Source organism: Notothenia coriiceps, unplaced genomic scaffold (genome assembly GCF_000735185.1).
Source record: "Notothenia coriiceps isolate Sejong01 unplaced genomic scaffold, NC01 NC01_scaffold00003340, whole genome shotgun sequence".
Lineage (NCBI taxonomy): Eukaryota > Metazoa > Chordata > Actinopteri > Perciformes > Nototheniidae > Notothenia > Notothenia coriiceps.
In genome coordinates, this window is record NW_011336041.1 from 46,609 (window position 1) to 61,288 (window position 14,680).

The following is a 14,680-nucleotide window of genomic DNA, read 5'->3' on the forward strand; positions in this document are numbered from 1 at the left end:
TAATGCACTGATCAAAGCATGCCTTTATTAGAGGAGTAAGTAGCAGCATTGGGTATGAATGAAGGCCACGTGATTAATATTTATTTATTTATTTAGTAATGGAAAAATCGATGTTTCCTTGGCCTGTTATCTTTTGGAATGTTTTTCTCAATGGGTTGGTGGGCATGTTATCATGGCAAGCCTTGTTTGATCAAATATTGGTGGATTGTGCCTCCTCATGGACATGTTAGGCATTACACTGTGTGCTTTATGACAGGATTAATAAATGACCAGGATATGAGTGTGCTGTTCCATTGTGTCTCCATGAACTTTGCACCGATGAGCACATTCCTGAAATGACAGTCATGAATTAAGAAATATGCCTCAGATCGGTCAATGGAGTTAGTGCTCCCGAAATGGTTTTATTATCCAGCAGCTATGTTCTCACAAGGCTTAACGTTGCAATCACTACATTTAATATCCAATTTAATTTTGTTTTCCTGCAGTCACAATGGTCCCACTTCTGTTTTTGGTGGCAACCACAACATCATCTAATTCCACTGGCAATGGCAACCATACACAAGGTAAGAACAATAACAGGAGACATGTGAGACTGAGAAATTTGAGGTACCAACTAAATCAAATTAGTATCCACTGCAGGCATCTTCTTTAGACTTCCTCAGCACATGCATTGCTTAATAATAGCCCTTTCTAGAGCCTTAATAATTACCGGGTCACAATGAACTTCAGAAGCCCTGGACCATAATTTACGGCTTATTGTGCGTCTTTGTAAACACAGCTAATAGCTGGCTGTGTGGCTGTGACTCTTGGCTGATTCTCTATTCTAAGAGCCTCTCATTTTCTGTCAGGCAGACATACCGCCAGGACAAAATGAGCTGATACTTATCTCTGTAGACAAAATACTGCAGAGGCCAGTTATTAAATCAGGCCTGCGTCCAGAAGAGAACACTTGGAGGTGCCAAGTATTGATTTTGTTTTATCAGTTAATACAATACACACATGGCTCAAACCCATGAATGCAGCTACACTCAAACACACATTTATGTTGCCGGCCTTGCTCCCTCTTCCTTCTTCTTTGTTGACGCTACTCCCTGACCCTGTGACTCTCCCTCTCCTTCCTCAGAAGACTTTACGTCCCCCAGCCAACATGTCCTCCCCACCGTGCTGGTCCTGTCTCTGCTGCTGCTCATCATCGCGCTGCTGGCCTGGTACTTCCTCAGGTAAAGTCTCACACTCACCTCACCCCCTCTCTGGGCCTCGCTGACTGGCTGTGAGCCAGGCTCGGGGGCAGAGCTCAGGGTGACAAACACTTCCTCCTTTAGTCATCGAGGCGGAGCCCAGTCAGGAAGGGCTGCTAGCTGACTCCCTGTCATGCTTAGTGAGAGGAGAGCAGGCTCTGACAGCAGACCTAGACAGGCAACAGAAGAAAACCAAGAATAAATTCTGTATCACTTTCGGAATAGAGAACCGTCAATCCGCTAATGAGAAAGAGTGGCTTTTCAAGTTTTAGATGGTAGGATGTATAGATTTATTTTTTGGCTACCTATTTCATTTGTAATGTTGGGAGGTCTGATTAATTTGAGTTGAACTTACTTCTCATTGTATTGCATTTATTTATTGACAGGGCGAAGAACCAGAGAAAAGCAGTCGTCACAACAGTTGACAAGAAGATACCAAATGGCATCCTGGAGGAACAAGGTAACGTTGTAGATAAGACTGTGTGAAGGAGATTGTGAAAGCAACAGGCTGTCAGAAAAAAGCATGGTTGGAGCTTAAAGTAGATATACTGAAACATGCAGCATAGGTTAATACAGAAGCAAGCAGGCACTATTTTTATGTTTGTAACTGCAGATGCAGGTTGTCCCCCCACAGCTTTGTGGTTGTGTACTTCCTGTGGTAAATGTGACAAACAATTTGGCGTCATCTTCATTACTTTTCACAGCCTACACACACTGCAGAGAAAATAAGTATACACAGTTAAAGGTGCAAAGATCACAGAAGATGTTGGCTTTGAGGCTGCAATGTTCAAATTAAATTATGAGCTGTGTGAAATATGCTAACAGCTTTCGGGCCTCACAGGAAACGACTGGTCTTGAGGAGCTGCGAGTGTTCTTTAGGAAGTATTTTCTTATCTGACAATTACAATAGAAAGTTCAGAGGGGTTGTATTCTCTGCAGATAGGAATGTAGCGAGGATATATGGCTGGAATACACGCCACACACACACCTAAAAGTAGCCATTACAAACACTGAGTACATGTCAAGGTATTAGCCAAGCTGCTTATTACTATGATTGCAAACATGACACATGGTCATATGAGAGTGACGTTATATTTAATGTTCACTTTATGAGTTTTCCGTGCTGGGGAAGCACTACAGAATATGTTCAGACAGACGTAGATATATAGACTAACAATTACATAAAGTCAACATTTGAATAATGTCAGGAAGTAGATGAAAATGTTTACAATTTCTGTTGTAAGGTGGTTCTGATGTTTAAGTAAACATGATGTTAAATGACGGTATTGTTTGTGTTTTGCCTTTATGACTGATGTGACATGTGTTGTGTTTTAGAGTTTGGATACAGTTCTGAGTCGTTATACACCACTGTGCCACCAGGTCAGGTATACAGGGTGGCGGTATCAGAGGCCTCGTGTTACTAACACTCTCGCAGTACTTTTTTCAACATCTATTTTCTAAATTATGAGTGCTAACTGAATGCTTAGTCGGGTTCTTTGGAGAGGTTTTATTTAGAAACAAGTCGCTTCTCCCTGGGGTGCTTTGATTCTCTAACAACTGTTGATGTTTTTGGTGATCTTCGAATACTCACACTCCTCTTTTGAAATGATCAATTTGTTGGCACTCATGCAAACATGTCATACAATTTGAAATCAGTTGTAGAGCAAATTTGTGTCATAATATTATTTTTAATTAAATATTGTGTACCGGCCAACAAATGATATTCTACAGACATGAGAAACAATCTCTTTTTGGTAAAGGTCCTTGCAAATATCAAACAATGACAATTTGTTATATATTTTTCAATTAAAATGAGAATAAAGATGCAACATTTAATTATATTACAATAGCATAATCTGAAAAAAAATAAATTCAAAGTTTTTTTGAAAGAGAATTTAAAACATTTATTTCAAAGTAATGAATGAATTGTTTAACTTTTTAGCTATTTTTTTTTAATTAATGGTTCAAATATAATTCTGCCACTCAAAATTATGGAAGTAAAAATTAAAACAAGCGAAACACTTACCGTTGAGTGAATGCAGACATTCTTAACAATCAAATAATCAGTAGTGTTATATATCAATCAGTGGGGATGTTTTCAGCTGACAGTTCTTTATGGGTACATTTAGTTGTGAACCATTGGTCTAATTTAACCCAAATCCTGTTATACTGTAGATCTTTTAATAAAAAATTTAAATAACATTATTTTCTTAAAAAAAACAAATATTTCAACAAATTATTCTTTGAATCTGAGTCCAGCAGAGATCATTAACCCACATACTTTTCTCCCCACAGAGCAACAGACGGTGGTCCTTCTGCCCAGATCCCCCTCAGCCTCTAAGACCTACTTCCCCATCCCCGTGGAGCACCTGGAGGACGAGAACAGGGTCCGCTCCGCCGACGATGGGAAGCTCTTCAGGGAGGAGTACAATGTAAGCATCCTCCTTTCTCCTCCTGACGGTCACAAAATAATGTGAAAAGACAGAGTTGGCGGGGTTTCCCACAATTGCGATGATTGTTCATGAGGAGGTCAAAAATGCAGACATGCGTTTAATTTTTATTCAGGAAAACTACTGGAGTTACATGTGTCACAGTGTCCATGACAAATACTGTACACATATACCCGCACACGCATAAAATAAATACCCTATTTGGTTATTTACGGCTATGACTATGAATATGAGTCAAGTAAAGCTTACAGTATGACTCATGGTTCATGTAACACATTTAAAGTATGCTCTTATCCAGACAGTGTGTCAGTACAGACAGAGGAAGTTGAAGTTCTCTGCATTTAATAGGGGAATGTTTACTGTAGTTAGCAGAGGAAGTGCCTACATCGAGGCTGAACAAAGCTTTACGTACAGCAGAACACAATGCACCGGGCCGTGAGTAGTTAAATGTCAGTATGGGAGGTTGTGTAGAATCTAACTGTGATTTTCTTATGCAGTCCTTGCCTGGGGGGAATGCCCAAGGGACGTATGAGGAGGCAAACAAGGACGAAAACAAGGAGAAGAACAGATACCCCAACATCCTTCCTTGTGAGTTCACTTTCTGTTCTGCAGAACTTCACTCAATTCACACCCAGAGCTCACAGTTTCCTGCCTGTGTGCACATATCTTTGAGTATTTTTTTTCCTCACAGTTCAGATAGAGCAGATCCTCCCCATCAGCTCATCTGTTATTCGCTATGAAAAATGATTCACCAACATTCTTCCTTTTTTACAGTTGCACTTCCTTATCTTTCTCTCATTATGCATTCATTGCAACAAACTGCAACATTCTGATCCTTATAGAGTCAATGTACACCAAAACATTCATATGTTTCCCATTAACCTGTTCAGTTCACACCAAAGAAATCTAGATTGATAAATGTGTATTTTTCCTTTCCGGGCTTAACTGTCCTTTTAAATATGAAAGAATTATTGAAAAACTGATGTTATTTCTGCAATAAACATGTGTAGCGTAAACAACAAAATGTCTAGATTGGCTCTGTCAAAAGCTAAAAGAAAACACCAGAACTTCTAAATTTCACAAATAAGTATGTTATATCTTAATTGTTCATCTTTACAGAGGCCTGATGTCAGTTGGCTGATTCAAAGGAGTTTATGTGCCACACTTTGTTTGGCTTAAGCACATGCCAGGCAACCAGGGGAGACTCCTTTCCCCATGTATTTATAGTCTTTATGGAGGAAGTAGCTTCATATTGACGTCTAACTTCTTGCCTAACTCGTAGCAAGGATGCGATAATTGTGTTTAATGCTCTTTATGTTACAGTATGTGCACTGATAGTGTTTAATCAGTTAAGTTACATACTCAGTATTGTTGTTCTGCTGTTACCCTCTAAACAGATGATCATTCCAGAGTGGTGTTGACTCAGCTAGATGGAAATCCCTGTTCGGACTATGTCAACGCTTCTTACATTGATGTGAGTTTTGCTTTTTTTATTTTTCTGTTAAACAACTTCACTTGCCAAAATGGCAACAATAACTGTGACATATTAACAATTGGTCCTCCTAATTTCCTATGAATTAATGGTTGGTTGGTCACTGCAAGGTCCACTTTCATATTTATTCTGAACTTTGGATCCAAGAATCAGTTTGCCCAGTCATACTTTTCCTTAATGTTGGCTTGCAAATTGAGATTAAAAGTAATTAGATGTTTACCATGGAAACCGCATTTGAAGAGACAGTGTCCCCTCAAGGTTCATTAGTAGCTTTTCTGTTCTATATTTCTACATTTTTTTATTCATTTTGTCTCCAACAGGGTTACACGGAAAAGAAAAAATTCATTGCAGCACAAGGTAAGATATAGCGAGCTTATACTTTACATGATGCATACTTATGTAGATCTTTATAATTAATTCAAAGTCTACATAAATCTTGTAATATTACCATCATATTGTCTTACAGGTCCAAAAGAAGACACGGTAGCAGATTTCTGGAGGATGATATGGGAGCAGAAAGTAGCGACTGTTGTTATGCTGACAAATCTTAAAGAAAGGAAAGAGGTAAGTGATTTGGCGTTGTTTTTTTCTGAATGTGTCTCTGCTCTCCTGTTATCCTCCAGTGTTTCTTATTTTTCGAGCCTGTGAAGGGGACAAGCGAAAAATCTGAGTTGTCTGTATGGATTAATGAAGCATCAAGATGATTTGAAAATCCAAATTGATTTCATTAGTAATGGTCAAAGGTGAGACCGTGGATTTAATTTAAATGATTAATTTCACACCTGTAATCTCCCCTCTGTTTTCTGCTTTAATTGCTCAGTCTTTATAGTGAACCAGAACTCCCTCACTGAACAAGGAGAGAGGATAGAAAGATCAATAGGAGGAGAATTGGTGAAGATCTAAATCAGCACGTGGACACTTTAAAGTCGATGACTACATAATGTGTAATGAAGTCCTATAGTATACGGCACTATCATAATCACCTAGCATTGTCTTATATTGAGTGGTTTCTCCCCTCTCACTTATAGTGATCTAGACTAACTGGCTGTGGAATTGAATCACGAGAGCCTTTAGTGTAGCTCAGCTTTATGAATGCTATTGTTTTGCTTGCAAAGAAACTCATTGAATACATACATATTAAGTCATGACTGTCTCTCTCTACAGGACAAGTGTTACCAGTACTGGCCAGATCAGGGCTGTTGGACCTATGGGAGTGTGAGGGTGGCAGTGGAAGACTTCACTGTTCTTGTGGACTACACCATCCGCAAGTTCTGTATTCAATATGTAAGTGTCATGCGGTGACATGAAATAACTGTGCTTTATAGGAAATTGAGAGGAACATGGGTGAAGTTCGTTAAAAAGTGTGAAGCTCAGTTCCTTTTTCATAGTGAGTCAATTAGAATATTTCAGTAGTAGCTGTGCATTTCTCTATCATTTCTAAATAAAGAAGCTGTCCCTTTTGTCAAGTCTCAATTGCAACAGGAACTGTTATCATATATATCATGTGACCTATCACAGATATCAAATTTGCAGTGCAGGTGTTGTACACTGTGTCTGTCTGCGTCTCTGTGCAGCAGGCCAGCGATGCTGCTAAGACTCCCAGGCTCGTCACCCAGCTCCACTTCACCAGCTGGCCCGACTTTGGAGTTCCTTTCTCCCCCATCGGCATGCTGAAGTTCCTCAAAAAGGTCAAGGTGGTCAATCCACCCTTCTCTGGGCCTATTGTGGTCCACTGCAGGTACAAGAACGCTGAGATAATACATCATTGTTTAGTGTTGTTTACTAGATTCGTGCTTTTGCTACATTCCTCTGAAATTGTTTTAATCATTCAATGTGTTTCCATGGAGACAATTAAACCTTGAGTGACCATAACAATACATGTTTACGAGCACAGATGTCCCTTTGTTTACCTGCTGTTGTCGACTAACAGCTGTTGTTTTGTTTCTCTGCAGCGCTGGTGTTGGGAGGACAGGAACCTTCATCGTAATAGACGCCATGATCGACATGATGCACGCAGGGCAGAAAGTTGATGCGTTTGGGTTTGTTGCTAAGATACGAGAGCAGCGATCACAGCTTGTTCAGACAGATGTGAGTTGGAAACAAGTTCCCCTTTTTTTTACCACATGACATTGAACTCATACTTGACAGTACATTCTCATCTGTGAAATGTGCGTCTGCTTAGTGTTTGTGTTGATCTGTGTGTGTGTTCTCTCTCCAGATGCAGTACTCCTTCATCTACCAGGCCCTGCTTGAATACTACCTCTACGGAGACACGGAGCTGGACGTGTCATCTCTGGAAGGACACCTGCACAAACTGCACGACACATTCACAACCGGTGACCGGGTCGGCCTAGAGGAAGAGTTTAAGGTAAACAGATTTATTTACTCTTTGGTTCGTTAAAGATCACATTCAATCAAATATAATCACAACAGAATCAGAAATAGCTTCAATACCAGGAGTTCTTTATTTAAAATGGCTTCTGAATCATAGTATACAAATCCATACAATAGAAATGATTGAATTCACTATACAGAATAAAACACTACATTTTTAATTCAAATATATTTTTACAAAACCTGCACAGAAAACAAACTCTGTCTCTATAATCATCAAATAAGACAGGATTATTTCCAGCCTCGGCTTTTTACTACTTTCCATCTCCTGTATAGTTCCTTGGCACTTAATAACAAAAACTAAAACAATTAATAATACTGTGATATGATTATAATAACACCTTTAATACAAGAATTGCAGTTTTAAAGTGCTTCACAGTAGACATCTCTTTAAAAACTAAAAAAGACTTAAAAACAAACTTCAAATAGCATAGAATAGACGTATAAAAAATACATTTAGATTAAAGGTACAATGATACAATTGTGCATTAAAAGGAGGATAGTGCAAATAGAACACAAAATCGGGAGACAGGTTAAAATGCATTGAGAGCAGGAATTAGCTTCCTAAAACAAGCTAAATTGTAAAATTATGTTTTGAGCTTCTATTTTTTTAAAGACCGAGCAGGCTTCCCTGATGTCTATAGGTGTTTTGTTCCATAGCTTTGGGGCATAATAACTCCCCCAGAACCGTTTCAGCTGCACGTGCATATTAAAGTGTATCTTTACCTACGGTACATATTATACAAAGCCTCTAGTGTTGCCTTTTGCATGTACTGTATACAATTGCAAACATGCCTTGTGAAAAAAACTGAGAAAAGATGCCAGAATCAAATGTATGTATTGTACTTCGAAAGTCTTATACTCTAAACTTGATAAAATTAAGAATTGTATTTCGCTATGGTCATTTGTGAGCATCAGGATAGTGAACATTTGAAGATTTGTAACCCTCTGTTTGCTTCATTTGTGCCCAGAAACTGACCAACATGAGAATAATGAAGGAGAACATGAGAACAGGGAACCTCCCTGCCAACATGAAGAAGAACAGAGTTCTGCAAATTATTCCATGTAAGTAAATAACAACACCATAGAAGAGAACAGATTGGATGTCTGTTCCACGTTTCAACTTTTGACCTCCAGATTTTATTGTCTGTCACTATATTTGGAATCTTAACATGTTGTTTCAATCGTGTGCGTCGTGGAATTCAATTTCCTCAGAGAGCCACTCGGCCACTTTGTGAACTTGATACTTTGTGATGATGTTTATAGGTCGCTTTATTCTAAATGTCTTTAAAGCCTTCCCTGATTCACTTCCATTTCAGATGACTTCAACAGAGTCATTCTCTCCATGAGAAGAGGTCAGGAGTTCACAGATTACGTCAACGCGTCTTTTATAGATGTAAGCCCTCTTTTTTACCTAATGCCTTCCTTCTTGCATTTATAAATGGGATAGTTTTGCTATTAAAAGCATTTCTAGAAGCTGAAGGCGCATGTGTTTTGCTTTGACTCAGGGCTACAGACAGAAGGACTACTTCATCGCCACCCAGGGCCCTCTGACACACACAGTGGAGGATTTCTGGAGAATGGTGTGGGAATGGAAATGTCACTCCATTGTAATGCTGACGGAGCTCCAGGAGAGGGAGCAGGTGAGCAGTGATGAATGGCTTCAGCACAGACTACAGCAGCATAAAGCATGTTCCTGTTCCCTGCTTCTTTCACACAGCTGTACTTTATCTCAGTTCATGTTTGTTCAGTCTTTCAAACTTTTAGCCAAAACGATTTCAGAATATTTACAATCCATGTATTAAATCAAACGTATTGCTTGCAGTAAATCAACACTTGTATCTGTTTGTCTGTCGTTGCAGGACAAATGTTGCCATTACTGGCCAGCAGAGGACTCTATCACCTACGGAAATTACAAAGTAGAGTTGAAGGGAGACACTTTGTGTGACACCTTCAGTCTACGAGACTTGGTACTCACCTTTGTGCCGGTAAGCAAATTAAAGTTAAACTCACACTATCACACTACTGTTAAAGAGGCAGTTAACAGCTCATTACACATTTGCCTGTCATGATAAAAGACCATCTTCTGTATTTATTCATGCAAACCCATTAAGCCTTCGTTCATTTCCAAGGAATGCAAAACCATCTTCATCATGAGAAATTGTAACTACACATAAACCATGAGCGAGTAAGATTGTATCCCAAATTCCACTTTACATTTATGATTTCTCCTATTAAATTATTTATAATGACTTCCAGGGGTGAAAGAATGATTCATCATTTACTCAAGAAAAAGTGTCAGTACCCCAATTTAAAAATAGTTCATTACTTACCATTTTAAATGCAAAACTTCAACTTCTAAAGGCAATTACAAAAGGCATAATAAAAAGGGAAAAGTACTTCTTTAAGTGATATATTATTAACATTTTATTTGTAGATGTTTCTATTAGCATTTACCTAGTGATAATGATCCTCTCAAAACAATCACAGAGAATAATGAGATGATTAATGTTGTAGGCAAAGGATTTTTGTTCTAATCTTTGCATTGTTGTGATTTGATTATGTTATCTCTTTTTGCCTTTAAGCGTTGTATAAAGTATAAAGTTTATGTACACAGGATCTAACATAATCGTCTTTATAAGCAAAAAGCAAAGTGAGCCTATGAAACTCTTGTGGCTGCCAGAGGAAATGTGGTGGGCAGGATGTGTTTAGGATTATTGAGTGGGAGATTCCTATCACATATTTCATTAAATTCGACCCACATCCCCTCTCAGAGGCTCAGTAGTACACTGCTGCCTCCCTGTGCAGCACCCATCAGCCCGGCACTAATCTACATGCACACTTAACCTCCACCGACATTGCACCTGCCATTATGCTTTCACATACTACTGATGAATCATATTTAAAATGGTATTATGATCTCTCTTCCGTCCATTTCCTCTCATAGGAGAAGCAGACCAGGGTGATCAGGCACTTCCATTTCCACGGCTGGCCAGAGGTCGGCATCCCGGCCGAGGGGAAAGGCATGATCGACATCATCGCCTCGGTGCAGAGACAGCAGCAGCAATCTGGCAACCATCCCATCGTCGTACACTGCAGGTAGCTACTTAAAGGGCACCTGTTATGCAAAATCCACTTTTTTCATGTTTTTTATAAATCAACATGTGTCCCCTCCGCCTTAAGAAATTCTGAAAGTTTCAGGAAAAAAGATTGGCTCTCTTTTTGTCCTGATCCATTTATACAAAAACTGAAAATGAGCTTATAAGATTTTGATGTCATGAAGTTTTTTTGGGTTATGTAACCATTAGCCAATAACCAACCAAGGTTAGACCCCCCCAAATTTGGTATTTGGAGTCAAACACTTCAGAGACATGTTTTGTATACATTTAAGACCTATAATATATTGATGAAAAACCGTATAATACGGGACCTTTAAAACAGTCAGATGATGTATTTGCAAGCAACTGTTTATGCATGAATTGAGTAGAGTTTTTGTGTGTGCTGCAGTGCTGGTGCAGGGCGAACAGGTACGTTCATTGCACTGAGCAATATCCTGGAGCGAGTCAAAGCAGAGGGCCTGCTGGACGTGTTCCAAACTGTGAAGAGTTTACGCATGCAGAGGCCTCATATGGTCCAAACCGTGGTGAGTATTTAAATGTAGTGCATAGAATATTCCTCACCTCATGTTGATGTTTAGCTTGACTGAAAATCTATTTGACAGACTCCTAATCCACTTTTATTTTTCTCTTTATTCCATAGGAACAATATGACTTCTGCTACAGGGTGGTACAAGACTTTGTCGACATTTTCTCAGACTATGCCAATTTTAAATGACGAGATTTGCCTTAAACATGGTTTTTAATGTTGTTTTCTAAAGCTGGTTTGTCAGTTTTATGGGTTTCTTTAACTCAGTCAAATGATCTATTTTGCTATGCACTTGTCCTTCCATTAACTCCATCCTCGCTGTAATATAATGTATGTCAGTTGGCGAAAAATTGTAAATGAAAAAAGTTAGATTATTAATGTATATTTCACATCATGTATGATAATTAATTTGTCATGAAGTGTTGGTCTCTTATTTCAGTTATGTTGTATAATACTGTACTTCAAATGTTTATCTAAGTGTTACTTTGACCATGTAATATTTTTAAAAGTTGTACTTATTGTAAATGTATTTATGTATTGACGATGACATTCCATTCTTGAGTTTGGAGAACATGACGGGAATGTTAAGATATTTTTTTGTTTTTATGTAAACATACCGTACATAATTTCATTTATTGATGACTTCTATCTGAGATTGGAGGCGATACTGAAACTATGTGCCCATCACGAATGCTCTTTCCAATGGAAATATTTTCAGAAAAAGAATGAATCACCACAGCCATATTGCATAAAACATGAATTTATGCAACAGAGGTGGAGGTGACAATACTGGAGTTGAATTCCTACGGATAGATTCAGGAAGAAGTTTCTCTCACATTCATACAATAACATTTAACTGGTTTTGTACCTCAAAATAGTGGTATGCAACTGCATTTAACATGGATGTAACAGTCTGCCTTTTCTCTGTAGACAGCAAAAACAGTTTTGCTAAATTGACTGCACATTCAAAAGCACATAACTAAGCCTTTTGCCAAGAACCTGCAATTTCCAAGAGTTTGTTTATTGCTTTATATAATAGGTTTTTCACAAATCAGTGCCATATGTACTTTTTGTAAGACATGGAAAAGTAGAACAACTATAGAGTGAAGGCTGAGCAATGAAAGGTGATCTTAGGGAAAGGTAAGTGTGGGCTATAAATGCAGTAGAGTTGGAACGATGTATTGACAACCTGTTTCAGATGCACTGTAAACGCATAGTCAAGTATATAAAGTGCTACATTAGATAAGACATTTTATGGTAAAACCACACGTGGTGCTTCAGTGCCTGCTTTATGCCAGAGAAAAAAAAGTACTATCATTGTTCAGTCAGTTTTTGGAACACCTTGTTTTTTCGCATTGGGTTAAAATGAGGAAGCAGAGTTTTTCATAGAAAACATCTAGTGGTTGTTTTATTTATAGGGAAGCATCTGAATATGACACTGCTCCCGATTCATCTGGTACTCAAACATTAACACAACATTTGGAATAATTTCACCCAGCTCTGCTCGAATCCTTAAAAAACTGTGGAGCCTTGTTAATGCTGTTTGTAGATACTACATGAAAAAGTGCTAACATCAAAATGGCTGAGCAGCAAGGGACTGTCAAGTCATTGCTCATTTTCTTGTGTGCTATATGTCTGTGGGAGATGTGCGGTGAAGTTAGAGGAAGAGACTTGACAAAATAACCCATAGTCTATTAAACCACGGTTTATTTTCTGTCTCTCACTTCCTGTTAAGAGTATGGAGGAGGGTCTGTTTAGACCACAGCTCTTTGCCTTTGCTCTCTGTGGGTGGTCTATCCATTTTTGGATTCTCAATGTCTTTCAAATGCAAGTTGCAATATTAAATTCATCTAAAAATGCTTTTTTCAGTTTTCTTCAGATGCATTCGAAAAAAAAAAAATCATACAGGATGTCAAATGATATAGTTATAGTATAGCATGCAATACATAAACAGTCATACTAATATAATACAGTAAATACGGAACATAATATAGTATGTCGTAAATATAGGAAAAAGCTACAGTGTCGAAAATATCAGATACAAATTGTCCTGTAAAGTATGTCGAAAGCAACATAAAACAACATAGTATCGGACATCGACAATATATTGAGTCGTCCTAGTGTGGTATGTATTCTAAAGTAGCAGGAAAAAAAACATAATATAATATAGTATGTTATATATACATATATATATATATATACATATATATACATATACATATATACATATATATACATATACATATAAATATATATATACATATACATACATATATATACATATATATATATACATACAAATATATACACATATATATACATACATATATATATACATATTTTTTTTATTGATTTTTTTATATATATATATAAAAAAATCAATAAAAAACAAAGTGAAGTCTGTCGAAAATGTCAGAGAAAAAAAACGACAAAGTAATCAAAGTTATAATATTGTATGATGAAAATATATTTTAAAACTCATAGTATAGTTTGTATATCCAAATAAATTATTAGGAAAGAAACGTTGCAGTAAAGTATTTCTGAAATGTAAATACAAGTCTAGCATTTCGCAAAAAAGTCATACAGTAGTATAGTATGTAAAAAATATATTGGGAAATATGAAAACAAATGTAACTGTGTCAAAAACATTGCAACAAAGTCCTTCCTTATACAGTAGTTGGCCGAAATATCATGAAGAAAGTTTTAGTATAGTGGAAAAAATTATAGTCACAGTATATTCGGTGGAAAATAGCTTTAAAGAATTCATAGTCTGTCAAACGTATCCTTAAATTCCCCAAGCACATAGAAAATAGATGATTTGGTAAACAACATAGACTAAGTCACCACTAAATTTACTTTAAAATATCATTGTTATAAATCGCCTGTGATCAAGGCATTTATTGACCTGTGCAAGTATTTATTTAAGCCAACAGGGGGCAGTGCACATCAATCTTAATGTAGAGGAGCAACGTTATTAATGATAAGGGGAAACATCGACCTTTAATGTTATGAAGTTTGATGTCTTGTCATTCAGACAATCTGTAATAAGTCAGATGCCAACAATCAGAGAAGGAGACCATTGTGGTGATGTAGTCAAGACAAATGCTGACGCTGCTGTACCGATGGTGGATATTGTAATAACTCCTAAATGTCACTATTTTAAAACTGTCAGATTACAGAGAATCGTAAAAGTAATTGAGTTGCGTTTGCTCAGAACACAAGATCGGAAATTGTGAAACGACCCCATTAGACTAATCAAAAATTTCATAACAAATGATAAATTGCTATAAAGTTATAGTGTTAAAGTATTCTATGATTGCAATTCACAAAGAAATCAGATTATACTATCATAAAAAAGTAAAATAAAGTGGTATTGGTATAGTTTGTCATAGAAAGTTTAAAAGTATTGTAAATTATGCCATGAAAAGTTATAGTAAGTAAAATAAAACAAAAGTCATTGT

At 37.3% G+C, this 14,680-nt stretch overlaps 1 protein-coding gene across 6 annotated transcripts; it reads left to right on the forward strand.

Annotated features, from left to right (window-relative positions):
- The first annotated feature begins 484 nt into the window (after window positions 1-484).
- ptprea (protein tyrosine phosphatase receptor type Ea) lies at window positions 485-13,078 on the forward strand. 6 transcript variants are annotated; one of them, XM_010766486.1, is made up of 20 exons: window positions 485-563; window positions 1,124-1,220; window positions 1,625-1,698; window positions 2,574-2,618; window positions 3,534-3,670; window positions 4,186-4,276; window positions 5,086-5,162; window positions 5,501-5,537; window positions 5,647-5,744; window positions 6,345-6,464; window positions 6,755-6,918; window positions 7,133-7,268; window positions 7,399-7,548; window positions 8,546-8,639; window positions 8,894-8,970; window positions 9,083-9,217; window positions 9,437-9,562; window positions 10,522-10,673; window positions 11,082-11,217; window positions 11,334-13,078. In XM_010766486.1, the coding sequence occupies exons 1-20, from the start codon at window positions 491-493 to the stop codon at window positions 11,406-11,408; spliced, it is 2,094 nt and encodes a 697-aa protein (XP_010764788.1). In that variant the 5' UTR covers window positions 485-490; the 3' UTR covers window positions 11,409-13,078. The 6 variants fall into 6 exon arrangements, with proteins under 6 accessions (XP_010764788.1, XP_010764789.1, XP_010764790.1 ...); XM_010766487.1 differs by having other exon boundaries at window positions 1,127-1,220; XM_010766488.1 differs by lacking the exon at window positions 2,574-2,618.
- Window positions 13,079-14,680: the final 1,602 nt, after the last annotated feature.